Here is a 17,433-nt window from a genome sequence, read left to right as displayed (position 1 = left end):
AATACATTATTATATTTGCCATCTTTGCATGAACCGCTTAAGTTAAAGTACATTCCGCAACTTATTTTAGTTTTTGAATAACTTGCGTACCTCACCAAATATGATGATGTTATTTTATTTTTCCTCGACCATCAACAACTATATATTTAATTCTTTATTCTTATTAGCATCTAGGGTTACATAAACAGAGCTAGGATACTGGTTAATGCCATCAAAGCGAAGGATGTTGCCAATGTTAGAAGAGGCGAGTCAACAGAATTTAAATAATAAGTTACTTCATTTTAGTTGCATAGAGTGGCATGCTTGTGTATTGATTTTATTCAAAGGCATTTTCAGAAGGTTAAAATAAAAATAAATTCTAAAGTTTCTTCGCATGTATAAAATTGGTGTCCCATCTCTGCATGCAGCTGTCCACGACAATGGGGCTATATAATCATAACTTGATCAAGTTGCGGAACTAAATAAATTCACCCTATTTATCTAATATTTTTGAAAGTAAAAAATAGCTTAATAAAACAAAATAATCTTTAAATAGGTGCTCTATCATAACCGATCTAGATTGTTTAGAATATTTAGCAGTAGCATTTAAAGATGAGAAACTGGTGATTAGATGCTGCTTCTGCATATTTGGTATTTTACTAGATTAAAGAAGTAAAAAAAAAAATTTATGGTCTCCGATCCCTTTATACTAAAGTCACTATTATGAATGATTTTTTCAGGTTTGAGAAATAGGTAGAAAGGGTTGATTCCTTCTTTCACCTTTTGAACTCCTACTGAGGGCAGAGCGATTGGACAAGGCTGGGATAGAGTGATTTTGCTTTGAGATAATATAATCTCTTTTTGTACCTTGCAGCCATTCTTGGCAGAGGACATTTCAGGTTTGAGTTTTGTACTTATCTATTGTGCTACCAAATATTTTTTAAAATTACACTGCCATCCTTAGACAAAGATCGATGTAAGCGTGGCAGGGTTGCCTCTGTGGAGTCAGTTATGGTCTAGACATCACACTTACGGGGAAACATAGCTTATTGTATCGCCATGATTTGCGGGGGAAATGTTTGTGTCTTATCAATACGAGTTTTGGGCAGTGTTCTATTTAATGATACTCCCATAAGTTAGAAAACTCTCATATATATGTGAGATTATGAGGTGAAATTTGGGCAGTGTTCTGTTACATCAGTTGTTTTCATTGTTTCTTTCTCCAAGTTGGTGAGCTCCCCTTCTAAGGGTGTGATCTGTTGTAGGCCTAGAACAAAAATACTTAGGCGTTGCCAACAGATCAGATCCTTGACTCATTTGTGTTATTCGAAGTGAACACTCTTGCTGGAGGGTTTACAATGGTCCGAGAACTTTATCAGGTTACAAACTATTGCATTTTGAAAAACAATAATTCTTGATGCATAGTGATTCACAATCAAAAGTTTTCAAGTGTATTAATGTGTTTGTCATTTGATATTTAGTTTTGAATTGCAGGGATTTCTAATTAGATGCCAACTTGGTGAACGTGAATTGGACGGGAGGTCGAGGCAAGTATGTTGTTTACCAAAACTATTATAAAAAATGAGATTGTTTAGGAGGTCCTGGCGACAATAGTCCAGTCTTTATTAGCGCTGGACATGCGTGGAGTGCCAAATAGATCAGTTCTGCGTTACTCTTTGACACTCGAACTCTAAGCCAGAATCTGACACCACCGACGATTAGAGAGTTCATGATGCTAGCCCATGACCGATCAATACAAAATTTGTTGCAATGGTGGGACCAACAATTTTTATTTGTTTTTATCTCTCAGCTGCAAGTTACTTTTCGTTTTAACTAATCTAATATAATATTACAATACGACCTTCCCCACGCACAACTCCCGCTTGCTCCGGGTTCTCATCAATGGGAAGGTGCATGTCTTGGTACACAAAGGACCGCTCTCTCCGTCCATTTGAGAAATGCCGAGTGGAAGTGGGTGGTTGAAGACTATGGGTGGCTTCAAGGTCCAATGGCAGTAGTAAGGGCTTAACTTTATATATTGAGTCATGGGTTTATCGCCAAAGCAAGCGGGGAGCAAAAAGGAAAAGGAAGGTATTGGCCCGACATCGATCGACTTTAAGAGTATAATTGAGTTTGCCATGATAGGACCGGGAGGTAATCTTTATGTGATTGGTGGAGTGATCGGACCTGGAAGATGGAATTTAGATATCAAACCACAATCCGATGTTGATGTTCTAACAGTTGGGAGTGAGAGACCAACTTGGAGAATGGTTACACCTATGACAGAGTGCCATGGCTCAGTACTAGGTTGTACAGTGCTGAGGATTTAGGCATGCTATGTTGTGAGAATTGATGTTTTGTTCTTTTTTTCTTTTATTTTTTGGTCCTTTAGCTGTAGAAGAGAGGCTTTGAGAGTTGGTCTCTTTGTTTTGTTTGTTAACCATGATGTTTGGTTTAATATTTGTAAAGAATAGCTTGCAAAATGGCTTAACAGATAACATTTGAATAGCCAAGTCATAACTCATAATTTGTAATTTTGTACTTGATATAAATAATTATAGTTGCACATGGATATCGGTTCGCTCTCTACCGCTAGAATTGCAGTAGTTAATTTAGAGATAAATGTTGTTCTTAGTTGCTTGGAGAAGTCTTCGTCTCACTGTATATGAAGATTTTTGCTTGAGAATATTAGATATGAAATTCAAAAATATTGCAAGTTGTGAAGTAGAGTCTTTTTTATTTTTGATAAAGTAAGTTGTGAACTAGAGTCTCGGAGTACTATAGTGTATATTTCTAACTATTGTTTGATGAAGTTTCGCCTCAAAATCATGTTCTCAGTCTATAGCCGGTTGCTCTACCAAGATAACCACTCCATATATGGTTGTTTTATTTATTCCAACCAACAATCATTAACACTAGAAAGGACTAAGATCCTGGAGTTTAAACCGAAATCGGAGGGTTGCGGCTTTTGGCATGAATACTTATGGCTTATCGAGCTTCTATGAAAAGATAGCTCCCAGTAATGAGGCAAAAATATATCTGAGTATCTCCATTGCAATGATACTCCCCTAATATCAGTAGCTCCCAGTAATTATACTCCCCTAATATCATTTGATTTTTATATATATTTGAGGGGTAACACTATTCATTATAGACCTTAGAACTACTGGTGGCAAGGGTAATTTAACACTCCAAATGACTTGGCACAGGATCCCTTTTAGTTTAGGTTGTATGTCTACATGCACCTGAAAAATTCCCTTTGTCTTTTATTGATACTAGGTGATTGCAGGTTGTCTATCAGAAGCAAAAATCATGGGACTCAAGGAAATGTTAAGGAACATGGCTTCTGACAGTAGTGGGACCATAACGCTCTAAGAACTGGAGCAGGTACTGTCCAAGCAAGGAACAAAGCTTTCTGAATATGAAATTAAACAGTTAATATAATGGAAGCTGTAAGTCCAATAACATGGTGAGAAATATCGACAGTTGAACATTTTGAAGGAAAACTTTTAGATTATTCTTTTATCATTTCTCTTTAATTTTTAATCAGAAAATCAATCTTCAAAACAGGCTGATGCAGATGGCAATGGCACCATAGACTATGATGAGTTCATCACAACGGCAATGCATATGAACATAACGGATGGACAAGAGCGTCTCTATACTATATTCCAATTCCAATACTTTGATAAAGATAATAGCCGGTATGTAGTATTAGAACAATTATTTTAGTCCCATAAAAAAATGAGAAAAAAAATCAAAACACTGCTTCCCTAGAAAATAATGTTGAAACTTCAAATTCATGTTATGTCTTTCAGAAGACCATTATTTTCTTTTACTTGTGGAACATTATGCGAAGTGCCAAACAGTATTTACACCAAATAATAACTTAACATAAGAGTTTCACTAATGGCTTCAGCAGCCATTTGTTTAGCAGGTACTCTCAGGAGGAATTTAAGTGTAATTGGGTTGCCAATGCTTGGGAAATGTTACTTATGTAGTAACAATTGGCTAACAGGATTGTATGAGACGCGGGAGAGATGGTCTTCAATTTACACTAATGATACATGTTCTGCATTGATATACAAGTGTAAGTGTCGTTAAAATACTTAATTTGATGGTTACTTGAGACATAAAATGCCTATACCTGAGTTTCTCAAGCAATCTAAAATGGCTTAAGTTGACAGACGCGCAGCGGACACATGATGCAGCGCAGCCTTCGAGTCCAACCATGCACTGCCCCTTCTGAAGTTATCAACTGATAATGAAAAGGAACTAGCCACCATTTACACTAGACCAATGTGTCCAAAGTTTCAGGATCATTTCCTTTAAATGTCTACCACGAGTCTAATCAATACTTAGGACTTGACTCCGATAGTTATCACCATGCGTACTGCTGTTAATTGTATCATCTAATTTTGTTAGTCCGAACTGTAATCGCCTTTGCAATTGTGCTTAATACTTTACCCAATCAATCAAATTTACTTATTGAATATAATTTACTAATTCCAGAGTTATGGGCAATGCCAATTATGTTTTTATCTGGTATGAATTTCCTTCCAATTCTTAAAGGCTAAACAACATATATGATGTCCGCACACAATGAGATATGTAGAGATTAACCTCATTGGATACTAACATAGCATCACAATATGTTGATATAAAATACAAATGCGGTACGCTGCGCTAAGAATTCTATATTACCGAGTATCCTATTAGTATAGGTTCTAAGATGTGTCAGTATTGTACAAAGCATATCTTATTTTTTTTTAGTGTGTTACTTAGAGATTATTCCATGTGGATACTCAAAATTAGTTGATACATTACTAAAGTACCTAAAATGCAACAACACTACACATAGTATATATTTGCACTTTAGCATATTGACTTCAATGGTTGTAATACAATTAAATCACGATTAGGATCGGTGTTGTTGCTTTGGCAAGTAAAATATTGAACATATTGGATTGTGATGGCCGATATATAAGTTTGTGCTTCTACTACAAAACACTATTCCAACATCCAAGTGCCATATTACTTGCTTTCGGGCATTTGCCGACTTGAAGCGATGCGTTCACAAGGCTTCATCCTTTCTCTTCGACATCATAGCTCAAAGACTTTTTCTCTTACCATGTATATCACCATTTTCTTTAATTTGCTATCACGTATTTGAGATACACAAATAAATTTTTTTGTTTAAATATTCAAAATTTTCGTTGTCTACGTTCTACAACACATGTCATCATGCCAACCGACATTGCGAAATACCAGAGCCAATGTCCTCGGTTAAATAGAAGCAATTACTCAAGACTACCTCTCCAGTTCAGGCTCATCGAGAGTGCCCAATTTACCTAAGGGTTGGATATTGATTTCAGTGAATATCGTTACATAGATATTTTTGATGCACTAACCTTTTATATTTATCATTTGCAACGTGCACTTGCTAGGATGAGAGGCTCAAAGTACATGTTATTTGGAGCTATACTTTAAAGTTTATTGCTTAGGTATGTCTGGAAATCAAATAGGAATGGAGTTCCATTCAATTCAAAATTTAAACGACCGCCAACGTGTCTGTTCAGACATAATGTCAATCGTAAGTGTACTCACCCAAATTATGTTTACACTTTTCGGTAAGTTTTGTTTAACATCGCGTGCATAGCACGTGCATCTTGCTAGTATATATAGTTATATAGACGTATGTAATTCCTTCTCTTTTATTACACATCTTTAATGGAAATTTACACTTGTGCGGGTACTATGTATTGTATATTGGGATCAAAATGCGTCTCTTTAGTGCCGTAGTGGGATGAACTTTAGTTTTTGAAGTTTGAACCATCTTTATTGTCGTACTATGATTTCACCTGTGTCGGTGCATCACTGAACCATTGGTCAGCCCCCGAACACAGACCTAATTGGAGAACCACATTGCTCTTACAAATCTGTTTCGAATTAGTTGATATGTTTCGCCTTACAACATTTTCACTGCATCTAGCAAATGTTCTGTGCGTGTCAGAATATCAGCTTATTTCAGCGGTTGTCAGCTACGAATCCTTTGATTCTTTCGATGTAGAATCCAATAAACAACATCATTAAAGGATTACAACAAATTAAAATTTGAATTAATTAGCAAAGCATTTTTCATTTTCCCAAGAGAAAATATTTATTTGTGGGGGAGTGTAACGTGTTAACTGTACAAGGATGAACTTATAATTCTACAATTCTAAAAGCCTCTTTTACAAATAAAACAAATCAACATCACACCAAACAGAATCAACCAACACAAAACCACCATTTTATTGTAAAACCAGAAACCAGTTTTCCTCATCTTCAATCTCCTCGATCTATAGTTCTATACACAAGTTCACACTAAAAATGATGATAAAAAAATAGTAAACAAAAATATATGACAATGTGCCAACTGCACTACCTTCTAAACATTACTAGGCATGCACTGGACCTTGAGTTTGTGTGACCGGACTTGGTGGACTATTGTAAGTAGGTGCAGCTGTAATGGAAACTGGAACTGGAACTTGAACAGCTGGAACTTGAACTGGAACTGGAACTGGAACTGGAACTGGAACTTGAACTGGTTGGGGTTGAACATAAGCAGGTGGAGGTTCACAAGAATATCCAGAGCATTTATGACTCTTCTCATGCCCATGTCGAAAGAGCCCAAACCCCAAAATCAAACCAATCACAACCAGAACTGTAATTATGAAGATGAAGATCTTTGTAGCTTTACCTACATAACACATTTTCTTTTCTTCTTTTATTAGCTAAGGGATCAAAAATCACCAATGAGTATTGCTTGCTTTGTTGTTTGGTGGTTTAAAGGGTGATGATGGTTTTGGGCATTTTCTTCTTCTTCTTTTCATGGTTTTGGATCCAATGATAAAGAAGATGAAGATGTCTGCATCATGAGTTGGTTGTTTTGGATCTCTTTGTTTGTTTTGGAAGTTAAAGAAGATGAGTCACGTGAAGGCAACTAGGAGTGGTATTAAAATGGTGTCAGAACTGCGCTTTAGGCCTAATCTTGTAGTTATAGACTTTTTAGTCTTACTGTAGACTTGCTTGTAGGGAAACTCAAAGAGAATGCCACTAAGTTTCACTAGTATTACAGATCTAGGTGTGACCAACTGACATATTGGTTCCACTATTCTCGTTTAAAACGAATGACACCTCGACCCCATTGGCCCAGTGGAAGCATAGTTGGTTTCTAAGTATAGGTCATGGGATCAAGTCAAGGTAGAGAGGAAGAAGAGAGAAAGAAGAAGCAGGTATTCTAAAATACCTCTATTTTGATAAAATGACGTGGAAACACTAGTGGATAGTATGTATAAGTTCTACCCTCGCACTAAGGTTTTCCATAAGGGTACAAATATTTTTGTATTAGGAGGGGGAACGCAGTCAATCAAATACCATGCGCGAGCTGCCGCCGCCCAGTAGGGGTGGGAATTTGGCCCTAACGACCCTAATCCGGTCCTGACCGACCCGATCCTAAGTCCTGTGAAAGCCCTTACAACTAAAGCCCTCACAGAGTTTAGGGCAGGGCCGACCTAATAATGCCTTCTAAGGCGCGGGATCGTAGCTATAAGGTTCAAATATAAGCCCAACCCTAACTAAGCCCTAACCAAGTCCCTAGTTATAATTTCACAATAAAATACACAACTAAAACTATCCAACTCCTTATTACATATTTTCAATTAAAATAACACTGTCATTTGTAATTTATCACTTACCGTATGGGTACTTCTAATAACTTGTCTTATATCATAAAAACTTGTAAACCTAATTGTTTCTATCTCACAACTCACGTACACCTCACAACTCCCCGTCTAACCTAGTCGCCAAGAACAATAATGAGCATTGGGCACTAGCCTAATGAAAAATAGGTTGACGTTAGTAAAAACTCATTCCATACTCTTATTTGTCTTTGTGTTCTTCAATGTTAAATGTAATTTTGGTAAGATTTGAGTACAAGAAATAACGGATTTATGTCAGTGAAAGCTCATTCCAAAATGTGTCTTGTGCATTTTAACTGTAATTTTGAAATATAAATATGAGTCTCTATGTATTGGTTTATTAGATTGTGGATATGCATTTTAAATTGTTGGACTTATCAAGAATTATTACTAGATTGGTTGTTATTCAAATTTCAAAGTGGTGGGACTTTGAGTTTGCAAATCTTTGAAATTTTTTTGTAATATAAATGAGTTTTAAAACTGATGCAGTAAAAAGAAGAAAATATATAGGCCCGACCCAACCCCGACCCTAAACTGTAAAAGAGGGCTTAGGGTAGGGTCGGGGCTTGAAATTTAAACTTATGACCCGGCCTTTATAACTTTAAGGGCTTTAAATGTTTAAAAGGCTTTAAATGTTTAGGGCGGGCTAGCCCGACCCGGCCCATTGCCCACCCCTACCGCCCCGTCTCTAATCGGGCTCGCTCTCAGCGTATGTGGTTTGAGGCTTGGGCTCTTGTGATAACTTATCTTTTATGCTACACCAATGTCTTAAAAGTAGTGGGTTTGATCCAGGAGGATCTTTACCAGCATAAGTAACTTCCTACTTCCAATTCCTGTCGCCAATAGTTTCCTCTTCCAATTTATGCCAATAACTTCCGCCAATAGTTTCTGCTTCCTGTCACCGTATAACAACCATATTTAAAAAAAAATAGTAATAATATTTATAGTATGTATTTTATTTTGTTTTATTAGCATTATTTGGACATGAGCCTATTATCTACAAAGTGGGCTAGTGGGCTAAAAACGAAAGGATAGAGATAGAAAGATAAAAATGTGAGAAGAGAGAGAGGTAGAGGCCAGGGTTATAACCACCGAACCTCTTTCCTTGTATGTAGGGGTTTTTTTTTAAATAAATATAAAATAAAAGGGATAGAAAAGGATATGTGAGAGAAAGTGAGAAAGTGAGAAAGAGTGAAGAGAGGATTCTTGTAATTCCAATTATCTTTTAGATTATTTGACTTTCGAGTTCATTGATATATAAATTTATGATATGGAATTTTGAGAAGTATTAGGTAGAGTTTGGTTCTTGGGTATTCCTGGAATGTGGCAAGAATTATCCAAGGTATTTATTGAATGTGTTATGAATGACTTGTTAGTGTTATGATGGGTAATGACCCAATGTATATTCATTGAATATGTCATGAATGACATGTTAGTGTTATTATGGGTATTCCTTGAATGTGGCGGAATGACCCAAGATATTCATTGAATATGCCATGAATGACCTGTTAGTGTTATGATGGGTATTCCTTGAATGTTGTGGGAATGTAAGTGGTATTTATGTTGTGAGTTATTTTGGAAAGTGAAAATAATGAGTACTGTTATATGAGATTTTTGGAAATGTATATTGGGATTGAAATCTTACTTGGGAAAAAACTACATATCGTTTTGAGAAAAATGGAACTAAATTGTCTTCCAAGTTGAAATGGTTGGTGACATTATATTTATTTATTTGAAATATTGAATATAGTACTGTATATTTTATTTTAGTCTTATTCCATTTGCTAACCCATGTTTGTTTTATTTTGCAACGTGAGTATATTCTTGGAAACATAGATGATAGAGTGGAGTGGATGACGCCACTTTATTTGGATTTGCTCTTGGAGTTTTTTTTGTTTAAGTTTTCTAGAGTGGACAATTTTGTTTTGAGACAAATGTAATAGAATTAGTTAGTAATTCTTGAATTCGTGATTGAAAGATTGTTCCTTCTTGATTTTAATTTGATACCTTTTTTTATATCGTATTTGGTAATTGGTTAACTACAAGAAAATGGGTTTTATGCCACAGTCCAAAACCGTCGCAGGACCGTGGGCTTTTTACGTTGGCAATGGGCTGCTCACAGTTATGACCATCGGTAAAGCCTACCAATAGCAACGGTCTTTGCATCAATTATTACCGTCGGTATTGCCACGGCATAAACCGTTGGATAATCCGTGGCAAAAGGCTAGCTTTCCGTGGGAAAATGTGCTTTTTCTACAGTTTGGGGACCGTGAGAGAAGCTGTTTTTGCTACAGTTATAGACCGTGGCAGAGTTTTACTTTTTTTAAAAAAATTAATTATATTTTAATTCTTCGATCACTTCACCTGCAATCAACATAAATCTACACATTCTTTCCAATTGCACAACCACCAATCCATAAAACTTTCAACAAATTCTTCATTACACAATTATCAAAAGATATAATTCCAAGTACAAATACAAAGTAAACACAACAAAAAAAAAAAAAAAAAAAAAAAAAAACTTATTTAAGGGGAAAAACTAAGTCATTCAATTGTAACAAGGACTCTAAAAAAAGAACATATTTTAAACACGCCCATCTTCATCATCCGGTCTTCACGACACCATTAATGCAAGTCTAACCCTTTATACATTTCACACACTTCATGCTTCCCATCATCGGCAATTGTGAAACTAACCTTCAAAACAAACATACAAAAAAAATCATATTTAATTAAATAAATTCCAAAAAAGTTGTCGCAAAGATTGATCAGGAAAAAGAAAAAGGGTCAAGAACGGAAATTGCCACTTCCTCTCAACTAACCTGATACAAATTTTAGCTTTTTATGACAATGGCAGATAGAAATTTCAAAATTGATTTACCATGCTTTGCTCTCAATTAATAAACAATAAACGAAAAATCCCACATATGAGTAGTGACAAACTAGGGAGAGAAACACGAATTAGAAAACTACAATTTTGCAAATAATCCTTCATAAGAAGTTTCCAGCCTTGGATAACTATTTACTTGAAGTAATTGCAATTCAACTTGGACATATCTACCAGCAAGACCTTTCATGTGATCTACGTTATAGTCCAATATAGTTCTGACGTCTTTTCCATGTTAAATTAATGTAAAATGATGATCTTATGTGGAGATCAAAATTAAATACCTGGCAGCAAGAGCATGTGCTTCCATGTGATGAATTCCTACAATAGGTAGACTGAAGCTCCCAGCAAGTTTTCGAGCTTTCCGGACACCAACTGGAAAATATAACAAAGATACTCAATCACATAGCAGAATTTCAGAGTATATCCTTTTGTAACAGTAAAGAATAGATTATATGGTAGAAAAACCAATCAAGTTAAGTTCAAGTCTACAGCGGAAATAACATTCTATATCCCAGATTGTGCCATACGCTAACAGATATTAGAGCTGAGTCAAACACAGGATAGTTGAATATGGTATGAGGCGTAGAGTACAGCTGAATATCTGATTAAAAATCAGTTGAACTAAATAAACTATTAAGAATAACATGTCTGATGAGAAATGCAGAATGTGAGTCTAGAGCGGATTTATCATATACATTACCACGTAAGCAAAGACTTAAACCAGGACCAATAGTAACAACAACTGCAGTAAGGTCTTTCACAGTCAAATCCGCTTTGTCAAGTGCCTGTTGAACTACCTGCAAAGAAGAAACGAAATTGTGAAACCATATAACATTATAACATATAACATACTAAATATTATTTACCTTATCGATTACTTGTGAATGTGCTTCTTCGGCCATTTTAGGAGCAACACCACCATATTTTTCAAGCAAATCTGCCTTGACAAAGTTAAGACGTAAAATAATTAGCTACAGACCAACAAATAAAGAATACACAACAAGAAGCTACCATACCTGAGAAGACACAACTTGGCTAAGAATTTCCCCATTGCTTCGAACCTAAACTAAAAAACATTAAATCCAGTAAAAAAAAAAGTATGTAATTTATTAGCGAACATTTATTACGAACTTACAACAGCGGCAGCCGTGTCACCACAACTAGCCTCGATGCCAAGTACAATAATATTGTCTCTGATATTTGTATTTCCATGTGGGGGTTTGGAAGAGTCAAGAATGGTGTAACTACACAAGATGCCCTGTCTTACTAATTATTGAACAGAATAGCACATACCTATTCTGGACAGCCTCTTCCCTAGCTACAGCTTGTCCTGCAATACATTGAGTTCTTGATTGGCGCTTTCAGATGGCATTACATGCCTTTTTATCACTAGCATCAGCTTGTACAGCTCCCCCCTTTAGCTCCTCACTGAAAACAATAACAACAACAATGTAAGTACAACATTCCTTGTGTCATTGATTTTTAAGCAGAAGTACAGCACATAACTAACCATTTGTTGCCCGCCTCTTCCTTAGCATCAACTTGTTCTCCAACAGCAGAAGCCGCCAGTGCTGCAAAGTCTTTTTTTTTTCCAGTGCTGCAAAGTCAGTCATCACAATTCTTAGTTAACACTTGAAAGTCTATAGTTGCCTTCATATAAAACCAAGCTCTAGATTTTACAACAATTAATTACATTGACTCCTTGATTGGTGCCTCGCACAAGGTTTTTTATCACCACCAACCTCCCCTTTTATCTCCTCACACTTCCACTTTGTCGTCTAAGACAACGAAACAAGGGTAAGTGACAATGCAACACATGAACCAACACATTTGACATTGCAACTTTTATTTTCTATTAAAATCACAAATACCTTAGCTGTTTGAGGCATTTGACATGGCTCTTTCTTTACTTTCTCCTGTGAAACAAGAGTTCTATGTTAATGGGACTACACAATATTTGCAGTGATCCTGAAAAGCATAAAACGGAGGGGTATAATAAGCAAGAGTTCCACATCCTTTATTATAAGCAAAGCTCCTTTACAGCCAAGCTCATGCTGGAGATTGGAGAATTTTTATTTGTAAATGAAAAATACAAAATTAATAAAGCCATCTCTTAAAAGCATGTAATCCAAAGAAAGAGAAATTAGAACATTAACACTAGGACTCGGGCAATTAAATGCTTACCCTGTCTTTATCACGAGTGTGTTCCTGCAAAATCAAATAAAAAGTAGAGTTACATCCATCGTCAACTACGCCACACCTAAAACGTAGTAATCCAGCACATATAGTAAAAAGAACGAGTAAAGCATACTGACTATTGTTATCTGTGCATTTGTTTGAGCAAGTAGCTGATTCTGTTGCTGAAATTTGAGAACATTAGTTCTAAGTTTTGATATCTCAGTTCCCACCAATTCAAGTAGTTTACTGCCCACCAATCAAGACAATCCCAATTAATAGTTTCAATTTAGATTATTAATTTGAAAAAAATTGAGATAGGCTCGGGTGGTTCTTCTTCTACGGCTCTCCGAACCAATGATTGCCGAACCTAATTTAAATTTAACAATTTTCTAGTCCAAGCCTGAAAGTGGACCTAATGTGGCTCACGCTATCAGTCCTGTCATTTTACTAGGTGTTGTTAAATCAATGGGGATAATGGTATAAGAGACCGTTACAATTATTCACTTACATTTTCATACGTGTATCTTTTCAGCTCTTAGTTCCTTCTTCTTTGCTTAATTTTACTTGAATGACTTACCAAACTAGTATCAACCAGATATTTTTACAATGTTCTGTAGTCAAAACCAAACTTCCTACACACTACTTTTTCTTTCTTGTATAAAGTCAAGACCCTTCCACAATAGTTTGACACAAATTATTGCATCCTAGAGAGGTAATCTTTGGAAGCATTTTTCATCTACAACACCACACAATCAGAATTATTTTGCATTCTGTAGCATATTGAACATGGCTTAGTCAAACCAGTGAAACCACAAAATGGAACCTGAAAGTGAAGCGGCCATTCAGGCTTCTTTTGCAACGTCCAGTTTCTTATACATGAGTGCTCATAAGGATGTCTATACAAGGAAACCACCATTACTGTTATGACGAAAGCCAAGTGGAATACAGGCAAGGGCAGGAAAAAACCATGAGAAAGCTCAATAAATAATTATGGGTAAGATAGCAAACTTCAAGCTAACAAATAATTCACCAAAATACAAGTTGCTTTATGAACTATCAAAGCTACTAAAAACTTGAAAAAATTAACTTTTGACGAGCAATTTGATTATCCATTTTAATATTCATGCAAACATCAACTCCCAAGTAAAATACAAATACGAAATTCAATCAATGTAGACAAATTAAAATTAACAATCAAACAGTGTTTATTATACAAAGCATCCATTAAACAATGTTTATTATAAACAAAAATAATAAAAATTAAAACTTTTCCAGCATTGAGTTAGAGGATTCGATAGAGTTACCATCAATACGAAGCATAATACTAGAATCAGTATAAAAGTGGTGAACGAAATCCGGTTGTTAATCACCGCACTACATTTTTTTTTCTAATGATAACAATTGTTCAAAAGCTATATATCTCATAATTTATGAGCTCAACTTTTCTATTATTAATTTTCTATCTAATTAAAAGTAAGTAGGTATTTTGAAAATATGGAAGAAATTCAGGTGTGAAGGTTTTGAAAGTCGTATTTCCAATTTCCAAACCCTAGATACTCAAGAAATTATGCTTTTTTAAGAAAAAACTACACTTTTGATGAATTGGGGTTCGGGGAAAACCTAGCTTCATAAGAAGTTGAACCAAACAAGAAAAGTGAAACCCCAAAACGAATCTGTACATCTAACCTCAAATCGCAAGGATTTTTTACTTTGAATCGGGCAGTCCTTGGAGTCTTCTCGAGACAAATCTAGAGACAAATTTTTGAGGGTATTGGAATTGAATGGAAAAAAATAATTTAAAATGGTATGTGTTGGTACGAAAAAAAAGTAAAAACTTGGGGAAAGGAATAATCGTTTGAAGAAGGAAAGGAATAATTGTATTGCTACTCAAGTTAAGCCTCCTATTTATCTATTTTTTTCCTTTCCTTTCCACTTTTTAAGGGTTAGCTTTAAGGGACCTTTTTTTTCTACGGTTCACAGGATCTAAAGCCCGTGGAAAAGACATTTTCACACAAGTATCCAAAGCTTGATGTTTCGTCGAACACCAGCCACGGCTTTTTAACTTAAGTGGACCTTTTTCCTACGGTTCACAATCTAAAGCCCGTGGCTTCACGGACCTTGGTCAAGTAGCGACGGTCTTCAGAAACTTGCCCGCGGACCTTGGTCGGTAAACAAGCGAGGGGTTTTGGCCGTGGCTAAAACACCGGATATCCGTGGCAAAAATCCATTTTCTTGTAGTGGTTATTAGGGTTTCATTTCATCCTGGGTTTTCAGATAATTGAATAATGTAACGATTGAGATATTTATATCTTGGATAATAATTCCCTATTTTAATTTTCTGGAAATTTGGAGTGTGACACACCGCTTCTTGCTTCCGCTTCCGACATGATGGTTATATATTATAGGAAGGATGATTATAGACGATGGTTATATCAGAAGGATCTTCATACAAAATGGCTCTACCATGACGGTTCCGTCTACTACAAGACTAGTTCTACTATGGGCTTAATGGGATTATGAGTTAGGAGATAAGATATTGTTAGGAATTCTAATGTTTGTCAAACATTTGTTGAGTAGGGTAAAGAGTCACACTCTATCACTAAGTCCTGTAACCCTGATAGGGGAAATTTAGTGTGTGTAAAACTCTAATAGAGTAAGGAAAGTTTCTCACTCTATAAATATGTCTTGTAATCCAAAAGGTGCAAGTAGTATATATAGAGAGAGATAACATAAGTCTTGTAATCCAAAAAGAAACAAGTAGAAAATCTTCTCATCATTGTAGATTTGTTTTGGACATCAATAAGAGAAAACCCTATAGGATATTTTTCTCCATTGTTAATCTTCTTTGCTTTATTCTTGTTTAATTTATCTACTTAATTGATTGTTTGGATTAGGGCTAGTGGACTCCAATCCAAAAAAGGAAAACGGAATCAGTTATTAAAGTTGATCCCATTATTTTAACATCTATTCTAATACAAAAGCTACGTTAGACTTATAGATTATTAAGAGCATGGAGAAAGAAAACAATACCAATATTCTTAAGTGTATAACATAACTTTTTATTTATATTTTTAAATTTTTTTTTTGAAAATTTACTAGAAAACAAGTGCATATTATACATATCTATATCCTAACAGATGCCTTAATTACACGTGTTTCTATACCCGGCCACCCCCAAATAAGAAGCATGCTTTGTCCTCAAAGTATTTAAATAAAAAAATGGTAGAGAAATACCATGGAAATGCGTGAAATTCTAGAACATCTGCAAAACAAGATTATAATATACTAATATAGAAAATAAAAACTGATGCAACTCTATAAGAGTTCCACCCGTTATGGGGTTAATAAGAAATAAATTGCTTGGGACATAAACAGACACTAACTAAAACTAAAAACTTACCTTATCTCCCGCTTACTCTTCATCCTCCTCTTCGTCATCTTTAAAGAGATGAGGTTCCTTCGCGTCCTGCCATGCCATGATAACTTGCCAGACTTGACGCCATTTATCATCTACGGTTGCTAACCGATTAAGCGCCACTTGGTCGGATGGGGTGTAAGGTGCAACCTGATGAGGTTGTATCCTCCACCTTTGCCAAGTCATTGCACATAAAGATCAAATAATACAATTGGTGGGTCTCACAATGTCAACCCCAACCCAATCCGTGAAACAGGTACAAAAAATAGGTAAATAACCGCGCATGATGCGGCAAACCAAAACAGGCATAAGAAGATACTTATGCTTCATGTCGTGGGCTCTCTTAAGACTAGGCACTAATACTCGGGAAATGTCATAGCGACGACGTCCCTCAGCTAAAGCAAGGAAAATGTCACCGGGTACTATTTTGCGATAAACCGCCACTCCCTAAAAATATTCATCATAATGAATAACATGGTTGTGCCTACATTCAGGGATAAGCTACCAAGGGCTATGCTATATCGCCCTTGGTCCATTACTCGAAACACCCCTCCCCCATAATACTCATGAAAGTATGCATAGTCATAGAGGTAGGCATTATCGGTCATATATCCCCATGTGTGCATAGAGTCAGGCAAGGGCAATCCCAAAACTAACGCTACCAAAGACTTACAGAAATCTAGTGGCGTGTCATCAATTACGATGGAGAATTTTTGTTCTCCATCTTGGTTATAATAGAAATTTACATGGTCGTAGAAATAAGCAGTTAGCTGTGGTGAATATGAGTCGTCATCACTTACCAGTAGATGGCGCCATCCTAACTGCAAGATCCTATCGCGAAACCAATGTCTATAAGACTTGCTTCCCATCAAGTCTTCGAAAGATTGCTCGGGTATGACTGTAGGAGATGTCATCACAAACTACCTTGTAGAACAGCTGCAAACGAGTCTGGAATAACCCATGAAAAATCAGAATTTTTCATTCCCATAGGGGTTAGGGCGCGGGGTACGCTCAACTTTAGCCTGTGGAGGGCGCGGGTATCACTCAACCTACTGGTAGGGTCTGGTCGCTTCAGATGAAAACTGGAATTCGGTGTTTTGCCAGTCGCACTTCGTTTGGGCTTAGTAGGGCGGTCGCTCGGGATAATTAATTAGACAAAGGTGCCTAGAAGTGGGTGGCGCTCCCACTGGCGACAAAAGCCCGAGGTGATGAAATCGCGAAGGAAGTGG

At 36.1% G+C, this 17,433-nt stretch overlaps 1 protein-coding gene across 31 annotated transcripts; it reads right to left on the bottom strand.

Moving 5' to 3' along the window:
• Window positions 1-10,132: 10,132 nt before the first annotated feature.
• Window positions 10,133-14,532, bottom strand: LOC147477497 (putative tRNA N6-adenosine threonylcarbamoyltransferase, mitochondrial). 31 transcript variants are annotated; one of them, XM_086583472.1, is made up of 12 exons: window positions 14,476-14,532; window positions 13,613-13,685; window positions 12,796-12,871; window positions 12,483-12,579; window positions 12,305-12,389; window positions 12,122-12,208; window positions 11,905-12,039; window positions 11,628-11,672; window positions 11,478-11,552; window positions 11,312-11,408; window positions 10,893-10,983; window positions 10,133-10,413 (listed from the first exon to the last, which is right to left on the bottom strand). In XM_086583472.1, the coding sequence occupies exons 9-12, from the start codon at window positions 11,511-11,513 to the stop codon at window positions 10,347-10,349; spliced, it is 291 nt and encodes a 96-aa protein (XP_086439598.1). In that variant the 5' UTR covers window positions 11,514-11,552; window positions 11,628-11,672; window positions 11,905-12,039; window positions 12,122-12,208; window positions 12,305-12,389; window positions 12,483-12,579; window positions 12,796-12,871; window positions 13,613-13,685; window positions 14,476-14,532; the 3' UTR covers window positions 10,133-10,346. The 31 variants fall into 31 exon arrangements, 19 of the variants coding, with proteins under 19 accessions (XP_086439598.1, XP_086439590.1, XP_086439591.1 ...); XR_015208328.1 differs by having other exon boundaries at window positions 10,133-10,418; window positions 11,312-11,404; window positions 11,747-12,039; ... (1 more) ...; window positions 12,796-12,819; window positions 13,613-14,530; XR_015208332.1 differs by having other exon boundaries at window positions 10,133-10,418; window positions 11,312-11,404; window positions 11,478-11,548; ... (2 more) ...; window positions 12,796-12,819; window positions 13,613-14,530.
• Between the last annotated feature and the right edge of the window lie 2,901 nt (window positions 14,533-17,433).

The sequence above is a fragment of the Coptis chinensis genome, chromosome 9 (genome assembly GCF_015680905.1).
Source record: "Coptis chinensis isolate HL-2020 chromosome 9, ASM1568090v1, whole genome shotgun sequence".
NCBI lineage: Eukaryota > Viridiplantae > Streptophyta > Magnoliopsida > Ranunculales > Ranunculaceae > Coptis > Coptis chinensis.
Note: the sequence above shows the minus strand (reverse complement) of the source record. Positions and strands in the feature narration are given on the sequence as shown.

Excerpts from the sequence above, each read along its gene's own strand:
- LOC147477497 (XM_086583472.1), bottom strand. The coding sequence starts at position 11,513 with ATGGCCGAAGAAGCACATTCACAAGTAATCGATAAG. Across the intron at positions 10,984-11,311 it reads TTTAAGTCTTTGCTTACGTG|TTGGTGTCCGGAAAGCTCGA; the intron begins GTAATGTATATG and ends TATATTTTCCAG. Across the intron at positions 10,414-10,892 it reads GCACATGCTCTTGCTGCCAG|TTTCACAATTGCCGATGATG; the intron begins GTATTTAATTTT and ends TTTGAAGGTTAG.